The following is a 26,685-nucleotide window of genomic DNA, read 5'->3' as shown; positions in this document are numbered from 1 at the left end:
GCGTGTAGCTCTGGAAAAAATAAATGCATACGCAATTTGCTCGCAGCCAAGAAAAAAACAGAGAGCAGTATGTGTACAAAATAAAACAAGAACTGTGGTATTAATGTCGCTATCAATAAATTTTGTCTGCCTGTATGTGTGTGCAATCATGCGTGCCATGCGCCTTGGGCCTTGATTGTGCATTAGTTGGCTAAAAGGCGCATTGCCACATCATAATGCGATACAATGTGTAACTAATAGAATAGCCGGGAGATATGGCAAAGTGTTGACTGCTCGGCAATTAAGGTCACCATGCATCGAGTGTCACCCTCCTTGCGAGGGTGGGAATAGTCAGATGTCGAAAGTGGCCAACCCAATGCGTTAATATGTCTGATAAATCGGCGGGTTGACAGGCGATTTGAAAAAGCCAGGCGGAGAATTTCGGGTCAGACCCGGACTGCTTTATGGTGTTGAATTATGTCCTCATGACTTCATTGAAAATCCAATTAAAATTATAGACGTAATAATAATAAATGGAGGCCATTTAGCAAAGCAGAGATCCAATTGGTTACGGTTTTTAGTTATATAATTGATAATTCCAAATAGCCAGCATATCTGCATTTGTTTAGTACTATTTAAAAGCCTGGCATATAAAATGTGTAATCTTAAATATTTTCTCACACAATATTTTGCCAACTTATATAATAAAAGAAATCATAACTGTGCCATTAAGCGCGGCGCTTGCCAGACCATGTTGCCTTCTGGCCAAGTCCAGCTTGGCAGCCATTTCACACACGGCGCGGAAAATGCATTTCCACTCATAAGTACAGACCATTGGACTACCTAAACTCATAATTTCGAGCAGCTCGATCGGCAGCAACTGCTAATCCTGCCGCCTTTGCGACTGCCCCGCTGGCATCACGCATACGTCACGTTGTGCAGTGCCCAGTTGCCCAGTTGCCCAGTTTCCGCGCCCGTCGGCCTTTCCCAAAAACACACGCAATACTTGCACTCCAGCACTAACTTAACTGGTTCGCGATGAATGCAAATAACATGTGAGTTTTGAAAATTCTCGGGCGAGATCGCTCGATTATGGGGAAACATAACATCGGCGATTTTATAAATATGTTTGGCAAATTTGAAAATGTTTACGCGGCGACCAGGTCAACAAGCTGGCATGATTCGCAGCCAAACAAAGTCGAATGTAAATGATCGGGCTGGGGCTAAAATCCAGATTTTTCAATTAAAATCCGCAGCGAACGGGGGAGGGTTGTGATTTGATTTCGTCATGATGCTTAGTAGGCATGGTCGTGAGGCAGCCATGGCCAGCTGTAGCTGTATCTGTATCTGTATCTGTACCTGTACCTGAAGCTACAGCCACATCTGAGGCTAAAGCTATAGAGGTGGCTATATGCTATATATCGTTTCGCCAAACTTACGCAACCCGCCAATCTGTGCGTGTGTGTGACAAATGCGTGGCTAGGCGAACTAAACTCGTCCAGCGATCAGCCTGAAGTAGGTTAAAATTCGCGCAGCTGACTTCTCGGCTCGCGTTTGCAAATGTTGAAAAATTAAAATTCAATCAAATTGCGAAAACCATTCGCGAAAAGCCCAAAATGTAGAAAAAGCAGTCGAGACAGCGCGAAACATGTTTCATGTTCAGTTAACATCAGTCCCAGTCGCAGTTGCAGTCGGAAAAATTGCAGGAAAAGTCGGGAACACTTGCGGACTTGGCTCTTCTCTTTGCCCGGCTTTTCCGATAAAATCGCATCATGCAACGCCCAATCAACCGCAGCATAATTGGTCCACCTGGCTTATCACCTCCCGATCTGGATCGGCATTCTATAGCGCGGTTGCGTGTCTGGGTTTTACGTTTTTTCCTCGATTTTCCTTTAGGCCCGGCTTGGCTTGGGCTTCTAATTGAAATGTCAACGCGTGTGCTGCTCAATCAATTTTCCAGTCAGCCGAGTATGGTTGACTTTATTTCGGCAAAACTTCGCCTAGATTTTACATCGGTCTGGCCTTTTTTCTCCATCTCCATCTCCATCTGGGTGTCTTTAATTGATTTGGCCGGCATGCGGTGTCATTCGCGAGTCAGGGACAATGTGGCACCGATGGCAGTTTGATGGCTGCCACTGCCACCAAGTGGCACACTTCAGCCGCGGCGGACAGCTAATTAAATGCGGTCGAAAGGTGCGTTTAATCGATGCCCGTCACCGTGGTTATTAATTGGATCCACTGGGAGTTAATCCTGTTTGGAAAATCTTTTCTAATATGAAACAAAGCATTCTTTTTGAAATGTTTATTTAACTGAGTTATGATATTGAAACTTGGAATTGGTACAGAAAAAAGCACAGAAAAAATGAATATATTGAACAGTGCGAGAGTTTGACTTCTAGCTTAGTATATTTACAATTGTCAATACTATATTCAGTCAGTTATTGCACTCTAAATTAAATATATTTAAACCTTTATATAAGCCAAATTAATAATGTAATCGTTTTATACTAACTGTGAAACACTGACAATGAAACGGATATGAGAACGCTTTATACTGACGCTATCCGTTCTGACTCATTGGCTATTTTATTTTACTTATGGTATCAATATTTATACCCCTTACTCGTTGAGCAAAAGGGTATACTAGATTCATTGATAAGTATGTAAGAGGTAGAAGGAACTGACTATATAAAGCATATAAATCCTTGATCAGGATCACTAGCCGGGTCGATCTGGCCATGTCCATCTGCCCGTCTAAATCTCAGGAACAATAGAAGATAGAAGTTGAGATCAACTATAGAAGTTGAGATTAAGCATGCAGATTCCAGACGCGTAGACGCAGCGCAAGTTTTACGCCTACATAATTGTTACGCCCAGATTTTTGAACAATTTTTTAAAATTTATTTACATGTACATTTACATTTCTTTTTCCCCCAATTTCTATTTTTCTTTCTTTCGTTTTCCCATAACACGTTGATTACTTATTATTAGTATGGTATAGACGAGGAACTCGACTATAGCGTTTTCTCTTGATTAAAACGATCCCGTAAAATAAAACTAGTGTGTTTTGGAACTATATTCAATTGACTATTGTTTATTTGAGAAACATTCAAGGTGGTAAGCCGGATATAACAAGTGGATGTATTCAACTTAATTTATGAAGCATACCGACGGGGGCGGCTTGATTCAAAAGTGCCTGGCATATATGGTTAAAAAATGTTTTCAAAAGTGTGGTTTATGGTTCGGCTGCCATACAGCTCCATGAACCCCTTAAGCATCCCAGATCGACCGGGTGTCATAAACATTTGTCATAATTAACACAGATTAGGCATTCCGAAGCAGGGGCCCTCCCACCGGCGAATGGCTGACCCCTCGGCTAATCCAATTTGGCTAATCTCATGCATAACTAGTTAGCAGATCGAGTATTCTAATTACGGGCGCGATTTTGGTTCTGATTTCAAATTCGATTTCGAATGCCAGCCTGAAAACTGGTACTTTTTGTCAACGCAGAGCGTTGCGTATGGCATTGACTTGGATTTTCTTGCGATTTCGGTGCATAACTTCGAGTGTCGACCTGCGATCAGGGAGCAAAGTGTCAACTGTATCGATCGAAGAGCAGAGGGCGATTTGAGAAATAGTGAGTGATATATACAAATATACAAATCGCTCCCACATGGGGATTCTAGGCGAACCAGTTCGGATCCAAAGTGCCATGGCTGTGGCTGTGGTGGCAATAAAAATCGTTGCTCATAAACGGAGATCGGCGCAGAATCACTTAGCGCGTTTTTAGACGCGTGAGAATGCCTGCAAATCGCCCGAGTGCAACAGATTCTCAGATTTCACTTCGAGCACTGAGCTAAATGCGATTGCAGAGGCGTTTCGCAGCGCTCCCAATTAAATAATTTACAATTTTCTAGATTAGGCGCCGCCTCCGACCAACGACATTGAACGTAGTCAGGGGCTATGAGTCAGATCTGCGTTCATATATCTCGTACCCGAGTACGAGACTCTCGAGACTTAGATCCGGTTTGGCTTGGGGCTTGCCGGAGTCGTCGCTGGAAAAGCTGGCCGCTGACACGCAGGCCGTTTAAGGAGAGGATCCCTCCCCGCGCCGAGAACGCTGGCCAAAAGCAATTAGCGGCCCAAACAAATGTGAGAGACAATTCGCAGAAGTGCCTATGCATTGCAGTCGCATAATTCGCTGTCAAATCGCACGCGTTTTTCAGGGATACCCTTGCGAGGGGTGGTCGTATTTTTATGGGCCGGACAACCAAGTTTTATGCTTAGAAGATCTGTAAATCACCTATTTTAACCTGGCTTGATAAATTAAATACATTTTTAATTGCCTTGTCACAGAATGCTTTATTTTAGACTGGTAATTCATTGTGGTCAAAAAAAAGATTGAAAAATTCGTATATTACCTTATTCTTATATTAATTCATATATTTAATATCTTTTCTAATTTATGCACAGAATATAACAAATAATAATAATTATATCAATCATTTATCATACAAAATTCATACATACATTTTCACCTTCAGAAAATCATAGTTTCTCGGCTCCTTGTTAAATAGGGTATTTGTAACTTTTACTTAACCTGTTGTCATTTTTGAGGCGTTTTCGAAGTTGCGTTGTCGGCTTGAAATAATGAATGCGAAATAGTGTTAATTTATGGTTGTCGCTTTCTGCGCTGCAATTGCCATTGCGTGGCATAATCACAAAACTCAATTGGAGGTTGGACACTGACAGAGGGATCAGAAGTCGGCGATCTCTGGCTGCTTGTTAGCGATTTCCTGCCAACCCACGAATTTTCTGGCTCATTGTTTGTCTCAGTCGGAGTTCTATGATTTATGGTGGAAAATCGCCAGCAATTGATTCCGCAATACTGATGGTGCTGATCATTACTTACCAGGTCAATAGTAGTACTTTTTTATTTACAAATTTATGAGAGGAAACAATTGTGAGTTTCAAACGTTAACTAAGCTTAACTAAACTTACCATGTTATATACTTATCAAGCTCTAGATGGCTGAGGAGATAATACGTTTGTTAAAGTGGATTGTATGATAAGAACAAAAAATGTATATAAAATTACAACAAGATATAAAATATGTTTCCTTTGATTATTATCCCGATTCGTATTTGAGTAAAATAAGTTTCCTTTGAATGGTTGGGAAGTTTCAGCACCATTTATATCAGCATCTTGTATATTATTATCATCGATCATTGTTTTTTAATGCCCCTTTCTTTTATTCAGATAAGGATAGATCGTGCAATTCTTGATGCAAATTTAATAAATCCTTATTTCTATAATAACTGTCCCTTATAATAAACATATCCCAAAGAGGAATCTGCTTACATTAGACAGTAAAATTGATATATTTAATTTTAATTTCCATCAAAAAAAAGTTGGCAAGTTTTTAGCAATTTTTTATTAGACAAACAATATCTAAGCATTACATGGCTAAGCAAATAAATTAATTATAGAACGAACGAAATAAATAGAGATGGGAAGCACTCAGAGGGCATCTCCCTTAACCCTAGACTCCTAGACTCCTTCCAAGGTGCGGTAGCTGCCGGAATCGAAGCTGTGTCCGCCCGCATACATGGGAACCATGTGCTTCTTGTCCTTGCGCACCATGTTCTGGACCAGAGTGGCCGACGCCGCCCCCTGCTCGTCCTCCTCGAAGTCCTCAAACTCATCCTCTAGGCTCTTTGGGAACAGAACCGGGCCGGACTTCTCGGGTCTGTGGGCGCGTGGCTTCTGCTTGGGATGCAGGGGCCGCAGCTTCTTGGGCTTGCGGTGGAAGTAGCTGGAGTAGTCTGGCCGGGAGTAGGACTTGGACACCCCCTTGTACTTGTAGTGCTTCAAGCCCGGAGTGGTGTGGACCACCTTCTTCTGGTGAATGTGGTTGGAAATGCTCTCGGGGATGCTAGCCCTGGGCTTTGAGGGGGAGAAGCTAGTGTGCAGCGATTGCTGGGGAACCGAGGGCTTGTGTATGTAGTTGTGGGGGATCTCCTTGGGCTTGTAGTGCTCGTAGAAGTGGGAGTGTGCGGGGGATCCTGTCGTGTAGTAAGGTCGGTACTCCTTGGGCTCATTCACAATCACCGCCTTCCAATCGCTCTCCTGCACCGCGTAAGTGGGCTGAAGCTTCTGCGAGTAGTCCTCCAGCTTATGGGCAGCGGCTATTTGCTTGTAGTAAGTATCCCTGGCCTGCTGCAGACGGTCCCTGATGCCCGGATCCATGTCCATGGGCACCTGCTTGATCCTGGCGTGTGGCTTGATCTCAATCAAGCTGGGTATCTTCGGGTGTGAGTGAGTCAAGTCCTCGATGGGTCTCTTCAGCGGCTTGATGTCCGAACTGAGCACAATGTGCTCCTGATCCTTACTGTAGTGGTTGATCTTTGACTGCGAGGTGTCATCGTTCACATGGTTACTGCCCTCCGGGCTCTCTGTGATGGGATGCGAATTGGCACCCACTGTCTTCACAATCGCATTGAACCCCTTCTTGGCATCTGCTGTGTAGTGAACCGTTCGTATGGAGCCGTCTGGTTCCAAAATGCTGTAGTGGCCCTTGACCCCATCGCCATCGCGGGACTCCCACTGGGACTTCACATCCCCGGTGTGCAGATCCTTGACCCCGTAGCTGAAGGCGTAGCCCGGATGCTCCTGGAACGAATATTTTGATTTGAATGATTTGGCGCCTTTTAAAACGCCACGAAACGCGTACGTCTGTAATGGACTACAACCGCACCCAAAATTCGTACACGAACTATTCGAAACCCCAATAGCTGTGTCAGCGTCTGTAGAACGTTATATGTTTTCACGTCGACCAGCAAAAAAATGCCAAAAAAATGAAACAAATGCAACTTTTTTGTGTCAAGGCAAAAGCGCGTGCTGAGCACAGTTTGAAGGCAATTGGAGGAGGCCCCTGGGTTGGGTTTCTCGATTCTTGGGGGATTGGGTATTCTTTGATCTGCAGCCGACTTTTAAACTTTTAATTAGGATGGCAAATACAAAATGTTATTCAGCATTGGGGTAATATTTGTGAAGCTCAAACGCCTTTAATTTAAATGCCTTTATCATTTTGGATAATAATGCTGTTAAATGCAAACGACTAGTTTAAGCCGAAATGACATTCTAGATAGTTATTTATAGCCTTACCGCCACGCATTAACCCCATAAAGCCAGCCACTAGCGCACCAGAAATTTACATAAATTCAATTAATATAAAATGTAGAGCATTCGGTGTCACTTGGACACGTTTGTTTTATGAGTATGCTGTTGCTCGTGTTTCCCCTTCTTTTCTGGCACCTTCAGTATTTCCACGGCAAATTGCAAAAGTTTTTCGCATGCTTGGCGCTGGCTTCAATTAAGCGCAGACGTCCATAAATGGCCACGCACACGGACGCTGGCTGCCTAATCTTTTCCATTTCTTGGCCGACTTGCAGCAGTGGCTTAAATAATGGCTAGCTGCTAACTATTGGTTACTTTTTGGTTACTTTTCGGCTGCTGCTGCTGCTGCTACCTATCAATTTTAACTCCCTGCTCCGCTGTCGCTGTCCGGACGAAACAAATGATTACAAGCGAGTGTAACTTGAACGGCAGCCGTCGCACGCATGTTCCTCTGCGCCCGCCACAGTGGAACCTCGCTATGGGGACATATCCTTAGGCATGCATGGGAATGGCCAATGAGGTATCAGTTTACTTAATGGCTTATTATAAATTTAAAAATTAGTTATATATAATCTAATCTATCTATAATCACGAGACGGTTAAACTTACAATAAATGCTGCCAGTGCGGCGTTTGTGTCCCCATAAGTTCCACCAAGCGAAGCCCCACTGTGCGTTATAAATATATATCTGGGAGCCTGGATATATGGTGGTTTTAATAAGACTTGCATAAGGCGGCGCGCTGGCGCAGTGGTGGCCACCCAAAGAGATCATTGGGAGCAGCGGCCGCGGCTGGTGGCCAATTTCGCAGGCAAGTTTGTGGGTGCGTGTGAACTTTAACTCATAAATTTATGGGTGAGCAATTTATGATTTGACTAACTGGCTGGCTGGGCGTATGCGCAATCGCTTCGCTGCGCTCCACAATTAAATGCAAATTACGCATACGGCGTGTTGTCAACATTTTGACAACAAATCGCCCGACAGATCGTGGGAGCACACAGCGCGGATTCGAATCAAAAATTTGTGACAGAGTCGACAGTTCCAAAGGCGTTTACCCGTCGAAGCGACCGACAGACAGACAGACAGACAGCATGGAAAACATTTTAACATTTTTCGAAAACGCACCTTGTCGCCGGCCCGAAAACCGATACAAAAGAAAAGAATTCAATCTCGCCTTCGGGCACCTTTCGCTTAACTTGGCCCGTAGGTGCAGCAGCCACAAGCTGCGTTTTATAGCCATATATGGCGCCCCCGATCGTGTGTGCACGCAAAACGCATTTTCGCATTTTCGCATTTTCGCATTTTGGCCTCTTCGCCATTCGCGATCTTGCCGTTTTGGCTACCTGCCAGCTTCTACCACTCAACCCCCTGGATTCCCTCCGAGGAAAAAGACAATGGACTGGAAGTCAGGTCGGCCTGCAAGTTGATTTATGTGGGCGTCAGTGGAGGCGGCTGCAGCCATCGAAAGATACAGTACTGAGCACTCTGCAGTCGCACGACAACATTCACTTTCAATGGCGGAAAATGCGTTTTCACGATCGCGAGATTAGGCGGGGTATTTGTGCGCGAGGGAACTCCGACTTAAGCTGCTTTGATGTAGTAATCCGGGCCTGGTTCCGCTCTACTTTCTGATAGATCGATCAAATTCGTAATTAATTGTGAGCCTTCAGATGATTTATCTGATTTAAACGATCGCTTTTGCGGACAGCTGTCCGATGCTATTACCCCAAAAAAGTTATTTTTCTGGCTATATTTATACCCGTTACTCGTAGACTAAAAGGGAATACTAGATTCGTTGACAAGTATGTAACAGGCAGAGGGAAGCGTTTCCGACCATATAAAGTATATATATTCTTGATCAGGATCTATAGCCGAGTCGAACTGGCCATGTCCGTCTGTCCGTCCGTCTGTCCGTATGAACTACAAAAGCTAGAATGTTGAGATTAAGCATGCAGCTTCCAGAGACATAGACGCAAGTTTGTTTTCAAATGTTGCCACGCCCACTCTAACGCCCACAAACCGCTCAAGACTCTCACGACCACACTTTTAAAAAAGTTTTAAGTTTTTTTTTTTATTTTATTTTTCCCAATTTCTATCGATATTATAGGAAATGTTGAAATTTCTCGTTTGCACTTCCAGTAGCTGAGTAAAGGGTATCTGATAGGGGGGAACTCGACTATAGCATTCCATCTTGTTTTTGTCTAAGGCCATTAATTAAATCAATGGAGTGCGAAGGAAATGATCAAATTATTAACAATGGGTCTTTATCAGTTAGAAAATATGTAGATTAAAAATGTTTTATATGTTGGTCAAGTTTACAAATATAAAATATTGAACCATGCGCTGTATTTGATGGCTTGCAAATACAATTAAACGATGAAATAAAATCCCAATCTATTTGTAAAATTGCGTTACCTAGGTTTGAAGCATGCACTCGAATGGCTGCTCAGCGAAGTTACTTTTCCATTTTTATGGGCTGGCTTACTTACATATTGCGGGGCGTACTCCATGGTTTCGTCATCGTCATCGGCGACCACGACAGCCGCCCCGCCCCTAACCGCCCCGATGGGCGGGGGGCGTGTCCCCAGGCAGATCAAAGCGAGCAGGATGGGCGGCAAATGGGTCGTTATCTGCAAAAAGGCATTTAAGCGGAATATGAATGCGTTTTTATCAATCGAGCGCTTAATAAACGGAGCGATAAAACGAGTTAAGCAAACACACCGAACAGTTAATAAATTGCCTACAAAATCATTACGCGAGCCCAGAGGAAAAGGAGAGCCAAAAATTAATTGACTAACGATCCGAGGAACGTGTTCGGGGATTGGCCGGGATCCCGATCCCAGACCATGTCATACAGCGTTGTGACAGTTGTCAAATGGTAATGGCAAAATACACCTTGCATCTCGCAGTCCCAACTCCAAAATTAGCCAGACATACGGACGGACGGACAGACGGACGGACAGACGGACGGACGGACAGACAGTCATACGGACACCGGGCACATTTGTACCGAGCATATGACAGCAAATGCCTGTCCAGCGAAAAGTTTTGGAGATTGATGGCTTTGCTCAAGACCAGTAGCCCAACTGAGCCCCTATCTCGATTTGATTCGATTCGTTGGAAACGAAAAAACGGGTCTGACAGGATGGCGGGTACAATTCAATTTTCCCAATTGCAATTGCCCCGCATTTGTTTCTTTCCAAATTGCAAATATTTTTTGGACATTTTCAATTTTTGCTGCGAGCTGCGAATTGCGAGATTGGCATGTGTCGCTGCTTTGGGGAGGTTTCGCTTCGGGCTGCTTTAATTAGCACACAGACGATGGCCATTCAAATGGCTGCCAGCGAGATTTGTCAAGAATGGCACGATCGGCATGCCAGTGGAATCGAGGCGAAGTCCGTTTCGGCATAGCTGTCATAGTTAAATGAAGTGTGTACTAACAAATCAGCGGGCAACACGCACCAGTGTTCGGAAGTTGCATGTGAAGTCTGCACAATTACAAAAAATCTTCATCAGTTCATAACAACTTTTCTCTAGCTCCCCTTTTACTTTACGCAATTCAAAAGACCTTTGCCTTTGCTATTACCAATAAAGTGGAATATAACAGGAAAGCAAAATCAAGGTAACGAAGTATGGTCAATGCCATGAGGTATTTAGTTCTTAAGCGAAAATTATCATCGAGCTGAGAAAGTATGAAAACTATTTTTCCTTTGAACCAGCATGCTCTACTGTATAACTTCCACTAAAAATTTAAATTACGTTCACTGAAGTATGAAAACTAAAGACGACTTGTGAATCGTACAACAAAAGTAAAAACTTCTAATAGGAAATGGTTAGTATATCAACAAAGTCAATTTTTAAAGAGTTTTCAATAATAAAAAAAGGCTTCTATGGATGGTAGGATAAAAACACTTGATTTGGTATGCACATCGCAAAAACGAAGCTGTGAAAAGATTATTGTTAAAATAGAAACAGTTTCTGACTGATTTTATCATTTAGTTATTTCACTAGGATGTATAACTAATGGTCTTTAAAACTTCCTCATGGCGGACAAAAGAAGAATTTATTTGAATATAGCTCATAGCAAAATTGAACTAAATAGTTTTTATTGTTCAATGCGCAGGAGTTGGATTTGCATTCGTAGTTATTTTTTAGACTTTCACTCAAAGTGAAAGTTTGCATTTCCTAGCTTTCGCTCTCGATTTCCAATTGCCAAAAAACGTGGCTCAGCCGATGGCCAATGAATGGCTAGCCTTCACCCGCAGTCATTTTACTTAGCACTTACATAGAACCGCATGTCGCCTAAACAATCAATTCGAGTTATTCTGCGGAAAACGCGTCACAATTACACTGGCGTCTTAAAACGCTGACAAATCGCTCCTCTGCGATCCGCTGCCGTGGTCTCAATGTCAAGGACAAAAACGTAATTAAAGCGTTGGCGCGGCATTGCCAAAGTATTTATAGATGAAGACGAGGACCGGCACAAGGCACAGCACTTCGGTTTCGATTCGCTTCGTTTTCCCGGCGACAAGATTTTCCGGCTTCACCGGTTCCACTTCCAACGTCCAATGCCCAATATCCAATATCCAACGTCTAACATCCAACTTCCAAGTCGCCAGACGCAGCCAACTGCGATGAGCAGCACATCGCAGATTGCAGATTGCAGCTGCTTTGTCGCTTCCTAAGCTCGTCTAATTGACAATTATTTGCCGTCCGGGAGCTCCTCGTTCCGAAACCCGTTTGGGCCGCTGCCGCGATGCCGCCAAGCTATCTATCCATATCCATATATGCTGTACGAATATATATGTCCCATGCTCCCCGATTTGGGCGCCCCAACTTTTGGTTTCAGGCGCCGCCGAGCGGCAAGTAAAAGTCGTCGTCGACGCTTCGCTGCAGCTGTCTAATGGCATTATAAAATTTATACCTGCCAGCATTACGTTGCGACTTTACATAAATTAATGGCGATTTGCTCTGCGAGCTTGTCGTGTCTCCACTTCGCCAGTTAATCCTGGCAATCCGTATCAAAATCAAGTGCTCGCGACCAAACAAGCGGCGTAGCTGAAAATTTCGGAGCTTGGGAAAACTTCGTAGAGTCCAGTACATCAAATGGTAGGTCTACTCCTTACAACATTTTCCCATTTTTCTTCCGTATTTGTAGTATTCTCATAAGGGGTTTATGAACCTTTTATATTTGGTAAATTCCACATGAATTTATTGACGCAGTATATTATATATATATTTTATAATATAATATATAATATTTTATATTGTATGAGACAAGTGGAGTTTAAAATGGGGGTATGGGTTTGACTGTAAAAGTTGCCCTTCTGGATTCACGCTTATTTATTCCAAAAAAATTATACATATCGACAATACTAAAAAGGTTGCTTTAGTCAGGTAAGTTTGTTGCATTGGTAACTACTGTTGTGTTCAGATCGATTTCGTCGGGTCCATCAGCATCCGCATCCTGGTTGCTTAGTGCAGCTGCTTCACGCTCACGTAGCTGCTGGCGTGGCCTCCGTGTCCGTATCCGTATCCGCCGTGGTGCGCCACATCGAGACCGTAGCCGTAGTCGGAGCCGTAGGTATCGCCGTGTCCGTAGCCCTTGTGGTAGACCTGGGGGTGGTGGGCGTGGCCCAGCTTCTTGACCACGGCATTGAAGCCATTGTGGTCATCGGCGGTGTACTCCACCACTCGGGTGGTGCCATCGGATTCCTTGAGCGAGTAGCTGCCCTTCACCTTGTCGCCATCCCGCGTCTCCCACTGGCTCTTCTGGTCTCCGGTGTGGGCGTCCTTGACGCCGTAGTCGAAGTGGTACTTGGGGTAGTGGTGGGGCTCGTGCTTGTCGTATCCGTATCCGTAGCCCGAGTGGCCGAGGCTGGGATAGCCGTGTCCGTAGATGCCACCGTAGGCACTGACCACGTCGTGATCGTATCCGTAGCCCAGGCTCTTGTGGACGGGTCCTTCGTGCTTGGTCACCGAACTGTAGCTGGTGGCGTGTCCTCCATGGGGAGCTGCCCAACTGACTCCCACCAAGAGGGCAAATAACAGAGCTCCGCAAAAGGAATTCATATCGGTCGCGTAATCGCTGTTTTCCAATCGGAACTTTGATGATGTCTGCTGGTTCTTGGGGTGCTCACCCAGACTTTATATAGCCATCGAAGGCTCTGGGCAACCAACCATCGGGTGGTCATTCTCTTGGCCACACCATTCACCAATCGAGCTGGCTGATTTGCTAATTACCTCACTAATTTGTACTTATTATTATTGTTTCGGCCATTGAGCTCTATTGAAAATCGGCGCATTTTACTTAAAGCTCAATCCGTTACAATTAAATTCTGATAGTAATAATTAATTATATCAGACCCAAAAGGTTTTTGTTGGTTCGTTCGATGGGCTTGGTGTTTAGCCAAAGAGAAGGGAAAACTAAGGCAAGAACTTATTGCCTAATTTACCAATATTAGTTATGATTGGGAATGTGAGCGAATGAAGGCTGCAGCATTTGGTTGAAAGAAATAAGGAAATGCTGCGAAGAATTGCTGCCCACAGAATTGAAAATTACCCTTAAGTTTTGTGCTTAGAAACTCCTTATATAAATATCCACAGAACCCCAGTTTTTGGACCTGTTACTTGCAACATTTTAACTAAAGGGCTAAGGTGTTAATTAGCTAAGACTTTAGTGGCGTATATCGGGATGTGTAGAAATATTCTATACTACTTTTAGAACTTGAATTATTGGATCAGTTTTTAAATGAGTTTGTAATTCCTAACAATAAGTAAACAGTATCTGCAAGAAAACTAGCACTAGTTAAGTTCGTATATGCCTATATTTACACGCATTTCAAATTGCCAACCCAAAATTCGTTTAGCCTTGTAAATTATATGTATTGAAAAGTAATATAGACAAGTTAACACCAATTCGGAAGCTCTGGCTGCCCCACTGCAGACCCCCTGGGCAGAGCCTGCCCCCTTCCACGCCCCTTGCCGCACCGCCCGTCTCAAGGTCATTTGGAGTGAAGCAGGCCAAAAAGAGGGTCTAACAGAAGAAACGCAGCGAGGCGAGGCGAGGAGAGGAGAGGCGGCTATTGCCAAGTAATTTGAAAGCGGGCCACACTTGCTGATTGATTTCTAGGCAACAAAAACGAAAAGCATTGCGTTTTTCAAGCATTTGAGCGATGTTCACGCCCCGTTTAATGAAGTTGTTGTGGCTGGCAAGTTTTAATTTGCCAATCGAGCGCCCAAGATATGAATGCGAATGAGGAAAATGAAAATTTGCACAAAAATTCGAAGCATTTTTTATGCCGATTTTTGGGGCTCTTACTTTTTCTAGCCCATTTAGGCCCGAGTGTAAAATGTAATTAATCGATCCACAGAATGACCAGAAGTATAAAAGCATTGGGCATTGTCTGGTGAATATAACAGTTCCAATCGCGATTTAGGCCAAGCAAGTCAATCAGAAACCAGCGGAAATGGCCCACCAATTGACTATCCTTTGCTGCGCACTTTTGGCTGCGGCTGCTGCGAGCTACATCCCTCATGGCGGATACAACCACGAGCACGGAGTGGGCTACAGCATCCAGACGCACCACGAGGCGCCCAAGCAGTGGCAGGATCACCACCAGGCTCATCACCAATGGCTGGATGCCCCAAAGGCCCACTCTTGGGGCGCAGTTCAGGAGCACCACCACCAGCAGTGGGCTCCAGTCGAGGAGCCCAACCACCACCCCAAATACGAATTTAATTACGGCGTAAAGGACACCAAGACCGGAGACATCAAGCAGCAGTGGGAGACCCGCGATGGCGACAAGGTCAAGGGTGGCTACACCATGCAGGAGGCTGATGGACGCACCAGGATCATCGAGTACACCGCCGACGCCCACAACGGATTCCAGGCAACCGTGAAGCACGTGGGGCACGCCAGTCCCTTGGAGCACGGCCACGGATGGCATGGCCATGGACAGGAGTACGGACATGGGCATGGTCATGCCACAAGCTACGTGGATGTCAAGCAGGACACCAGTGGCAAGTGGCAGGACAAGAGCAACAAGTGGTGGTGAAGTAAGTCAGTAAAACTGACTGACTGCAAACGTTTCGGACCGACTTCATTATTGTAAATAATAACTGCGAAATTGTTAACTTAAATGGTAGCTAAATAAATCCAAGGCTACAAAACGAATTCCTTTACAGTAGTTCTTGGAACTTTAGTTACTTTAGTTACCTTAGTAACTTTTATAATTCTAAGATACTTTCGATGCGGCGGAAGTGGAGGCCTTGGTGTCCTGCAGTCGTTTGTATCCCTGATCACACAAGGTTGTCCGGAAGATCTTACGCATATCTTTTGTAAGGACTTTGAAGGTTTCGGCCTGTTCGCAAAAGTCACTCCAAAAGCTGTCCTCGGTGTCCGGGTTCTTGCCAAAGATTTTCTTGAAGTTAGCGTACAGCTCAGTGGCGTTCTGGCGGATGCTCATGTCGTCCTCGTTGAATTCTTTCACATCGCCCCCAAAGTCTCGAAGCACTCGCATCTTGTGGACACAGTCCGGATTACGAAGGAGCATCATTTTGGTAATTTTCAGCCTTTTCATCTTACAGAAAATCGCCCTGCATTTTTGGAGATCCCAAGACGTCAAACAGTGCTCCAGTTCACCGAAGAGATCGATGAAATCGCGTTCGGTGAGAAGAGATTTCTCGCGTTTTAACAGCTCCTTCTCAAATCTGTGCGCTTCGACCTCGGATATCAGTTTCCGGTCTGGGTTCTCTATTATTCTGCCTGGCATCTCATGCGCCTTCAGTCGACCACTCTCCAGATCCAGCTTTATCTGCTTGGCTTCCACCAGAGCCTTCTTCAGCCAAGTCTTCCTTGCGGCGGCGTTCCTTAGGTTCTTCGGCTTATTCCACTCGATGTCGATGCCCAGCGTCTTGGACACCGGAACGAATGCCATTAAAATATTTTTATTTTTCGGACCTCGCTTAGGCTTACGTGGCATTTCTGTTATTATTAGTCCGATGAAACTGACAAACAATTCCTGAAAAAACTCATTCACCGCCTACTTTTCGATTACATTGATAATGAGAGACTATATGTGAATACTCTAGATCAGTAAATCTTCTTTAGATAAGTTAGCTTAAATTAAACAGTTCTGCGTGTTTAACTACATTAAAATATGAGTATAATGAGTTCAAATGAGTAAATAAAACACATATATTATTTCCAAAATAATATCTTACGTTTTTTTTACGTAAGAATAGTTTCCCTTATATAAAATAAAGTAGGGGTATTCGTGTTAAAAACATTAAAAATCTACCTAACACTCTACTTCTACACCACAATGAGACCCCTAGCGGAAGTTTACAGAACTGCGAAGCGCACTGCTTGTCAGCAGGCCAAGCAGTTTATTCGAAATGCATTCGCGCCTTTTGATACAAATAAAAACAGCGAACTACCGCTCTACTGCAACAATTATTCTCGGAAAACTATTCAGTCCTATGAAGTTTTTTGTTTGACCACTTTAAAATAAGTGCCCTTAAAACAACCGCGAGTAAACTTTGTCATCTGGTCCACAGAATGATGGAGTGCTGTCCAATGTAAGCGAGAGCATCTTGCCCTCGTCATATAAATTCATCAATTAAACATTAATTTATGCCGTGAAGCAAAGTTTTGCGGTCCCATAAATCTGAGAGGGCTGCTTGCCCAGAACGCAATCGCCGGAGTCGGTGGAAAAGCGAGCTGAATGCCTGAGGTCAGCCATCCCGAGGTCCGAAATGATTGAAGTCCCCGCCCCGGGAAAATTCCACTTCCAATGCTCCGAGGATAAGACTGCCACCGAAATGTAAATGATGTTGAAACATTTATTGGTTACAGAGAGAAAATTTCGACGCCGTGATAGGCGACAAACTGTTGACAGTTTGGATCCCGATACGCCAGGGATATGCTCGGATTTATTTGCCGAGCCAGTGGTGCAGTGGTGCATGTGTGCGGAGAACGGGGCGGCGGGAAAGGGCAAATCCTTCTTTGGACCCTTGGCTCATAATTTGCAGCTGCTTTACACACCGTCGTCCAGTTGGGCCCTCCCTCCAATTTTTCGCCTTTATATGGTTTCATTAAAAATGCAAATGAGCACTGGAGATTGCAATCGCGGTCAGCAGCCAGGTGGGGTCAACACGAAAAAAAAAACTATAAACAGAAAGGAAAGCTCACACAAAGACCGAAACGCAGACGTGAAATTTATGCCAAGGGTTCAGGGAGCGGAATTTATTGTTTCCATCGAGTACATCGACTGGGAAACTGCTCTTGTCCCGATCTTAACTTTCTTCTTTTAAAAAGTCAAGCGGAAATTATATTTAGACTAATCAACCCAAAAATGGTTAAAACTTTCAGTAAAAAACGGGGTTTTTATCACTGTGCTCCACTAAGAACTGCTTTCCTAACAAAGGCTACATTTATAGTTATAGAAAATGAATAGGATTATTGATTAAATAATATATATTTCCAAATTGAATCAAGCATTTAAGCATGGGGATATGCAGTGAACTCAAAAACAACTAATTTTTAACTCCCAGTGAACAGGGATACTTCAGATTCGGCAGACGTGGATTTGGGTTCTTCCATCTAGCTCCAGTTTCTCGCTGTGCATCCCAATTGCATTCTTTTCGTAATATAGTACTGTTTCCCCTTTTGCAACTTTTTGTTGTCGCTTGGCCAAAGGCGTTCGCCAGACTCGGAATGGAAAAAACTGAAACTGAAACAGAGACGGAAAAGACAGAAAAGACGGAAAACCAGCTCGAAAGCCGAATTAAATCGTCGAAAGTTCAAAATGAATGAAAAGCAGCTAGCGACGAATAAATGAATGAAACGAAAATGAATCCCGAAGGGAGTATTTGGGGTGTCGGCGGAAAAGTGGCAGTGGAAAAGAGCAGCGCCTGGAAATACCGTTTCCCCCTTTGTGTCGCCTCCAGCCCTTAGTTTTCAGTTTTCAGTTTTCCGCCGACCATCCTGCCCTGTTGTTATGATAGGCGGGGCTTAGGAGTTCCGGGGTGCGGGAAAGTTTTGCCTGATTTCGGCGCCGCTCAAAGTATAATAATGTGACCCGGCGATCCCATAGTGCTGTCGTAGGTTTCAGGTTTTATTGCCAGCTCTGCGGGTCCTCAATGTAGAATTTCCGACGAGTTCTGCTAAAATGCGTTCAGCATTTACTATATGATCTAATGTTTTCACGATTGTTAATGTTATAAAACGATCTTAGCTTGAGCTAGAAGTCTTAAGGAAGCTGTGATTTATATTATATATTACATTGCTGTTTGCAACTTGCAGTTACAGAAGTTTATAAGTGAGTGCAATTAGTATCGTATGAAAATTTCAGTAAGCTTTTCACCTGTGAAAATAAATATTTATAATAATAGCCCAATATAAATGAATATATATTTCATGTGCCCACGTCTGAGTTGTAGCACACCTTATGTAAATACTTCAATATATTTATTTTCGGCATCACTGCCGCCTTGCCGCTTGCCGCCAAGTAGGCGTGGTCAGGCGTGGCCCGGTGGAAAAGTGCATCATGGCGGCTAGCGCTGCTTCAAGTGCACACTTTCTCATGGCTTAGCACTTTGCAGCATGCCTCGTTGGCTTTTCCAGAGGAACGGAGAGGGGGTGGGGAGCGCGGCTTATGCAACAAATAATTTAATTTTATGCTGCATACAAAAAGGCGCAACCGGCGAACGAACGAACGAGCGGGGAGGCGAAACGACAACGGAAATGCCACTTTACGGCCTGTTTGACGGAAAAGTGGACGTTAAGTTGTGAATATGATGATGGAGATGAAGAAAGTTGATGATGATGAGCACGATTATGGCCACGGACGCAGCCGCCGGCTGGCCGAGAGCAACAAGCAGCGTTCTGAAATATGGCGCATTCGCCCCGTGGGACGAAAGGACGATGGGTTCGCAAAACGGCAACGAGGTCAGCCCATAAACTGGCCTAAATGTCACATCAACTGAAGACGTCCTGCGAGCGAACGGGAAGTGACATCAAAACGAAGGATTAGGACATAAAAGTGACCCCAGAGGATTCCATTAGTTTTTGCGCTCGATCTTCATACGAATTACTGCCTGGTAGAGGCTGTTTGTCGCTTGTGGACTTGGGGATAAGTTTATATAGTGCTCATCGCATAGTTTACATATAATTTACCTATAATTATATCCGCCCCTAAAACGACTAGGACTTTTTAAGTTACACTTTCTACATACACCCATTTACTCTCCCTTTTCTAGAAAACAAAAAACACACATATCACCGCTAATTGGTGATCCTTAGCCAGACTTTTGTGAATGCCTTTCCCCACGCAGAAGGCAACCACTTACCACTAACCCAGTACCCAGTACCCAGGACCAGGAGCCAGGACCACCCGCAGAAGCACCAGACTGCCCGGGATTTCACGCCCCTTTGGGCAGCAGACAAATATCTTAATAAAGCCGAGGTCGGCAATCAAATAGTTGAAGCGCAAAATATAAAACACAAAATATGATTAACATATCAAATCCAGCAGCAGCGTTTTGCCAACGCAGACACAAAAAAGGCTTTACATGATTGGGTTTTTACCAAATAAAAAGAAAAAGGCAAAGGCAAAGGATAACGAAGCGTGGAATTTGGGTATAAAAGGCCAAAACTGACCGCCTCATAAATTGCACAAACAACAGCAGCAATATTAATACGAAATTCAACGGACGAAACGGATCAACAAATGAGCAAATATCGAAACCTATAAAACCATTTAGCCAGATGAGCGTGAAATTCCGAGCATTTTTGGGGGATTTGTGATCCACTTTAAACGTGCCACATAGAAAGTGGGTGGGGTGGGGTGGTGTGGGCTTTGCAGCGAAGAATGGCCACAAATTTTGCAACAACTGTGCGGCATTTTATGAGTTTGCCACACCCACACACACACATACCCACACACACATGCTCCACAATGGCAGGCAGTCATGACACTTCTGGGCCAGCGTTAAATAACATTTAAACAGAGGCCCAGGACACGTACAAAGCGCAGGGGCGGCGGGGGGCGGCAGACGGAAGGATGTGGCCATGGATGTGGCGCAGAAGGATGCGGGTACACTGGGAAATGGCTTTCCTTTCGCAGCTCTAGGTGCATTTGTCAACTTACTACTCACTACTTTGTTATGTGAAGAAATATGAAGACACTGCTTGCTCTTAAGTAGTATCTAAATATAATATGAAATAATAAATCCGCCATAGGAAGTACCAGCAAGTGCCAACAGTTCGACCAGATATTTCTTCCGGTGTGCGGGCAAACATGACAGAAGAAGGCTTTGCCAAAGCAGCACCAGAAACATTGGCTACAGTTTTCGGCGGTTACCCTGGACTCCGGCGACCTCCCCCTGCTCCGGATGCGTGGCACTTTGGCCTGTCCAGCTGCTGGCCTGACTTGTCCTGGCTGCTTATGACGGCGGGAATTAAATTTCATTTAATGTGCCGAAACTTTCCGCATAGATATACACACACATGTGGCGGTGGCGATGGCGATGGCGGTGGCGTCTGTGGCATTTTATGATAACAAAACCAGGTCAAAGTGGACCTGCTGGTCAGCTGCCATTCCGCCACTCCCCTGCCACTTGGCGCTGCAGTCGAAAAAATATGATTATACTCCGCAATTAACCCAAAATTACACATATTTATGCACTGTGTCTGACGCAGATTTGGCTCGAAGGTCATCCTTGATGGCCATTAAAAATGGTTTAATTATAGGCCGAACAGATGTTGGTCGAAGACAGAAGAAAACTTTTGCTAATGGGAAAGCGTTAGCCTGGGCATGGAGTGCTCACACTTTTGGGGGGAAATTAGGGTTTTCCGATAAATCATTCCGTCATTTATATTGGTTTTAAATTGGATAGCCATTAATGGGTGGGAAAAAGTGGGGTACTTATAGTGGGGTATTTATAAAGGTGGGGTACTTCATAATTGCCAGGTAACGATGCAAGAAAAAATTACAAAAATTAATTTGCATCACTGTACTTCCACTTTGATTTCATTCGCTTATGCCACAAATCCTATTTGCATTTCAATGCTCATAATGCCTAAGCGGCAAATCCTCTATCAACCTGATTTTTAGCCCCTTAATTTGTATTTTAAAGTACCCTCAAGTGTTTCGGCTTAGTCAGCCTCAAAGATCTGACCCATTTCGCCCCGTTTTTCTTGAGTGAATCCATGAATCAAGGAACATTTATTTGGCCAGGTAGCTGCAACGACGGCATTAAAAGCAAATTCCACAAGCAGCTCGCCAAAATGGCCCACTTAACGCTTGACTAGGCGCAAGGTCGGTCGGCCGGTGGAATCAACAAAAGCTGCGGCACTGCGGCACTGCGGGGGCGGTGCGTCGATAATTGGTGGGTAAGGTCTCGCAGGACTCTCCAAGGATAAAGGGACCAAGAAGTTGGCCAGGGCCATGGGGCATGGGGCAGGAGGAGAGTTTCGGCCTTAAGCGGCACTACATCAGCGGGGCAATTGAAGCGTGCGCTCCGGGCACTAGATTACGTTTAGTGGGTTAGTAAAACGCGAGGCACTTTTATGCAAATTGAATTAAATGGGTTTGAGATTTCGGGGCTCCCGGCATGCGGAATAGTCCAGCATCCGAGCACAAACCTTGCCACAGGAGTATTTAATGTATTATTTACAAAGGATTATCAACTGCCGTCACGCATGGCAGCCCGACAGGATAACAGGAAGCCAACCTCTGCCTAACGAGGACATCTAATTGCCAGCGACAGGATCTAGTCCCCCTGTCAACGCCCACTCCCCAACCCCCCAAAAAGCCCTCTATTGTTGCCGTCTTTAATTGTGCGCATTGTGAGACGCTCATTAACAAGGCAAATGAAGAAAGTCGAAGGGGTGCCGCAGCCTTGAATGCCAAAAATGAAATGAAAGCGAACCACGGAAGCTGGGAGTAATGCCATGGAACACCTGGGCATGTGTGGGTGTTTGTGTGCCTGGCTCCTGTGGGTAAACATAATTTAAATTAATGAAGCCGCAGGAATTTCCCAGCGCTGAAGTCCAAGTTGTTATTTCGCATAACAAACCAGTCATGCACTCTTCGCTGGTGTTAATTTCACTGGTGTTGAGCGGCAAGTGCCAAACAAATCAGGGATACCATCAACAAACAGTGCAATGTACACGTTGGAAACAGGGGGCATGCAACATGCTGTCTCTACAAATGCCAGTTCTTTATACTCAGCTTCTTTAAAGCTTAAAGCAATTAATTGCAAACATTAATGTTAAAAAAATATATTTAATTCTGCGCAGATTCCATTTCGAATAACTTTCAGTCCAATTTGATTAATGTTATGAAGAATGAAGGTTAGGTCTTAAACACACTACATTTTTAATTGAGCAGATATCTACGCTTGAATTATCTAAGCAAGAATTAATGTATTAATTACGCATAAATGTTACTTTTTATAAAGTGCACTGCCATTAGAAATTCGATATACCCCAAGGATAGATTTACAATCAGACTTCCGGTCGCAACACACACATCTAAGCGCAAATATGCATGTGTACGTAAACATGTGGTGTAGCCGTGGGTGTTTGTGACTGTGTGTGTTTCTGAAGTGAAAGCAAGTCTTTATGCCAACATTTTTCCTTTGGACAGCATAATTTGAACACATAAGCCCACGAGTATGTATGACAGTTTACATAATTAACTGACAATGGTTTTATGTACACAAACAAACAACCGAAATACAGACATTCGTGTGTTCGCCGTTTGCACGTGTGTGAGTGAGGGCGCCACCTTTCCCTTGAAAGCAGCGAATTCTCAAAGGACTTAAGTTAATTATCACATTTTTTACACACAATTTTACTTTGCATTGATGCGTTGCACGAGAACAGGGGCGGGGCGGGGGCGTGGCAGGGGCGGGGTCTCGTTAGGCTGAAAAAAGGGGGGTGTGGTGGGGGCAGGCCGAGCATTAAAGCGTAATTATGTGTATAATTTGTTGTAATTTGCTGTGAAAAGCTTCACAAACAGCCGCCGTGCATGAGATGAGCGCATTTAACCAGGCCTTTACCCCCTTTAGGCCAGCCACGCCCACCCTGCGCCAGCCCGCCCCTCTAGGCCATCAATCGCACGGAAAAAGTTAAATAAACTCATTAATATGCGATAACCGGGCGGGCCATTAAAGGCGTGTCTTTCGCACAAATTGAATGGTCAAAACTTGAACTCGGCATTCGGGAATTTAATCAGATTGAATATATTCATTTGCACGCAATATGTTCTCATGATAAGTGCGTTCTTTATACAAAGGCATGTGCTAATGTGCTATTTAGGCTAATAATTCAAGTTACTTTCAATAATACACTTTTTACGATTGCAGCAAATAATTATGTGGCACTTAAAGAATGTATTTGCTTAGAATGTATGCGCCCGTTTATTCAACAAGAGTGTGTCTTGTTTAGTCAACAGAATTCAGCGATATCTGTACAGCAATCCTTTACTCGCGCCCTTTTCATAGCCTCCACTTTTCATTTCACAACCGTACGCCCGGCATTTTCCCCGGAAAATTTCCACAGGCCAACATTTTGGCAACTTGGCGGCCATTCGAAATCTTTTCCTTTATGCCAATTGGCAGGTCACACCAATTGAACTTTAATCGCCGCTGACTTTTGTCATTGCTTTATCGTTTAGGCGACAACACAGAGTGCCCGTTGCCCACTTTCGCCCCCTGATTTTCCCCCTCTTTCAGGCTTTCCCCCTCCACCCCACTTCGAACCCACCATTTCCCCAGGCCCCCTTCGAAATTGTTGCCAAAAAACGCGGTCCAGACGTAATCCCCAAACGCAGACTGGCCCGTGTCCGGCGCCCTTTGTCTCATTGAATAGACCCGGCCACGCCCCTTTGGGGTCCGATTGGGGCGTGTGTGCGCGCTTAACTACGCGTGTTCGAATTTTTATGCCCGTCAGTTAGAAATTTTCAGCCATTTCAGCGAAAACGTAAAAAAGAGCAGTGAAGTGTGGAGTCGAGGAGCGTCGAGAAAAAATTTGTCGTACAAATCTTCGAAATTGCCCCACCGAGAACTATTTTCAATGCGTCGGAATCAATAAATTTAGCCAGGCATTCGCGGCAACGTTTTGTCGGACAATTTGGCGGAATTCCTCAGATTTCCCCCGGGCCCCCTAGCCCGCCTTCATTACCCCTCGGTTCTGGATAGTTTGTCCTGGATGTCTGTAATCGTAATTGCGGCTCTGATAAATATTAATGTCGGCAGTGTGTGTGTGGTTCGGATGGATTCCAGAGCCTGAAGACGCTGCCCATTCTTGCTGTTTGTCTAATGCACGTTTTATGGCCAACTTAGCACGTGCTACCAACGCCAAACACCCACAACCCACCGCCCACCTCCCACCTCAAACTCTGACCAGCCGGAAATATATTATTTGAAAATATTTTTCGCTTCGGTTCCTCCTTCGTTTTGGCTCTGCAGTGGCGCAGCGACCATAAATTCCAGCGAAAGTCATTAGCAAATAGGCTTAGGAGAGCTATTCAACAATCTGAATATAAATGCCACATGCAGCACACACGTGCCACCAACAGAATGAATTAGTTAGCCTACGAGTATTCGGAAGAGCTCGAAAACAACTGATAGCATGGGCTATCAGTTAAATTGAACAAACGGATCGGGCAAATAGGAAAACCAAATTTCGCAAATGCGATTATAAAATACGTATATTTCTGAAAAACAAGATTCGAAAAAATATTAATACAACAAGGGCAGGGTTTTAGTTTCTAACGAATTTATGAATACTTATTTAAAATACGTATATTTCTGAAAAAACAAGATTCGAAAAAATATTAATACTAATAAAAACAACAAGGGCAGGGTTTCAGTTTCTAACGAATTTATGAATGACAGGCTTGCAATAAGTTTCGTACTTTCCAGTAGTAATTTCAGAGAAAAATATAAACGACAAACAAACGCATGAGATTATAAAATTTTAGGAAAATAGATTGCACAATATAGGTTGAATCATTTTATTGAGAATATTTTTATAATAAGGACTAATGCCTTGGCATTGCATTTCTTTTCGATGATAAGAACATTGTTGAACAATATTACATAACGTTTTATTCTAAATATAAATTTTAATGATTCATTATCATTTTTAAATTTTAACATTTCCTTTTAAGCAGGCATATTTCAAATATTCAAAACAAACTCAAATAAATTCCACTAAGTGAGGTGTAAGCATTTGTGACGTAAAAGTATAATCTATAATCTTTTGCGTGGAATGTGCCGATTATTTCTATATTTTTGATGTACATTTCCCTATAATTGAGTACTCCGAGTGAAGGATATACAAAACTGCCACTTAATGAGAGCATTAAATTCAGAGATCACTGTAGGTATCAACCTTTTGTTCTTTAATGAATCTGAACGGATTCGAATTCACTCTAAATTTACTTTCACAGTTCGCTAGCAAGGCCATTTATTTTCACTATTCGTCAGAAAAAATGTTGATCGCTGTCAGCTGATGCAATTCAAATGTCGATTGCGTTGCTCCCAGACTTAGTTGCTATTATTGCGACTACAAACTATATTGATTCTAATTTCGATTCAGATCAAACAGAAACCATATGAACTCGAAAACTGGACGAAAGTTCAAGACTCACTGGCCAAAGTCAGAGGTAATTGCGAAATTGCAGTTTAAACAGCACGCAGCGCACTCATTGTTTTAACACATTTTTCAGGTAATTGCATAGTTCGGAAGTTGGCAAAGACACAGTTAACGGTTAATCGCCGACGTCGCCATTAATTAACCATAACCATAAAATTCATTTCGACAACAATTAGCCACATGCCGCACACGGAGTTCTGGCGACGGACTTGGTCAGTCGGGTCGGGTAATTAGCTCTCGGGCAAACAAAGTGAGGCGAATGTGACACCAAACGAACACAAAACAAACAGCGAGATGTTCGCAGCGAAATAGAGATCTCAGCTGGCATTTATTTGCCAATTTCTGACAGTCGTACGGAGAACAAAAAGCCAAACCAGCCAGTTGTTCAAACAAGTCGAAATTGCGAATACGCAACTTAAAATTATTATCTCCCAACAGAGCAAGTGTCAACAAAGTGAGACAAGCAAATAATTAGTGCAGCCAGAGCATACACATGTATCACAATTTTATTACCCGTTGTCTTCTCCAAGCACTTTCGGTTCGAGATGTGGACTTTAATTCTTTCTAAAGCTAAATACATGTTGAAATAAATAAGAGCGCCTCGAACTTTAAGCTGCCATTTAGCATGTCCCAGTTATTAGCTCATTTAAATGGCTAGCCCTTTGATTACTAACCTACCGCAGTTTCAAGGGTCTTATAATAATAATTATATCAGACCTTTAGACATTTATCTCCATGAGGTGCAGCAATCTTGGCCGAGACTGTATCTAGTTAAATCGTAATCAAAGTTAAGTGATTACTTACTTTCACTTCAATTCTACTTCGATTTGTATCACTTCTAACTAGGAGTTCATCG

General features: G+C 43.8%; 4 protein-coding genes across 4 annotated transcripts; 1 reads left to right on the top strand and 3 right to left on the bottom strand.

The window, feature by feature from the left end:
- Positions 1-5,394: 5,394 nt before the first annotated feature.
- On the bottom strand, positions 5,395-11,899 carry LOC6545504. Its single transcript, XM_001973308.3, has 3 exons — positions 11,442-11,899; positions 9,646-9,786; positions 5,395-6,651 (listed from the first exon to the last, which is right to left on the bottom strand). Exons 1-3 carry the CDS (start codon positions 11,451-11,453, stop codon positions 5,530-5,532), a joined length of 1,275 nt encoding a protein of 424 aa, XP_001973344.1. The 5' UTR covers positions 11,454-11,899; the 3' UTR covers positions 5,395-5,529.
- A 611-nt stretch (positions 11,900-12,510) lies between these two features.
- Positions 12,511-13,307, bottom strand: LOC6545503 (adult-specific cuticular protein ACP-20). Its single transcript, XM_001973307.3, has one exon. The coding sequence runs from the start codon at positions 13,226-13,228 to the stop codon at positions 12,632-12,634; it is 597 nt and encodes a 198-aa protein (XP_001973343.1). The 5' UTR covers positions 13,229-13,307; the 3' UTR covers positions 12,511-12,631.
- Positions 13,308-14,545: 1,238 nt separating this feature from the next.
- Positions 14,546-15,332, top strand: LOC6545502. The gene has a single exon (XM_001973306.2). It carries the CDS (start codon positions 14,626-14,628, stop codon positions 15,211-15,213), a length of 588 nt encoding a protein of 195 aa, XP_001973342.1. The 5' UTR covers positions 14,546-14,625; the 3' UTR covers positions 15,214-15,332.
- Positions 15,333-15,393: 61 nt separating this feature from the next.
- On the bottom strand, positions 15,394-16,095 carry LOC6545501. The gene has a single exon (XM_001973305.2). It carries the CDS (start codon positions 16,093-16,095, stop codon positions 15,394-15,396), a length of 702 nt encoding a protein of 233 aa, XP_001973341.2.
- Between the last annotated feature and the right edge of the window lie 10,590 nt (positions 16,096-26,685).

Source organism: Drosophila erecta, unplaced genomic scaffold (genome assembly GCF_003286155.1).
Source record: "Drosophila erecta strain 14021-0224.00,06,07 unplaced genomic scaffold, DereRS2 tig00000021-arrow-pilon, whole genome shotgun sequence".
Taxonomy (NCBI): domain Eukaryota; kingdom Metazoa; phylum Arthropoda; class Insecta; order Diptera; family Drosophilidae; genus Drosophila; species Drosophila erecta.
The sequence above is the reverse complement of the archived record's forward strand: the minus strand, read 5'-3'. Positions and strand labels throughout refer to the sequence as shown.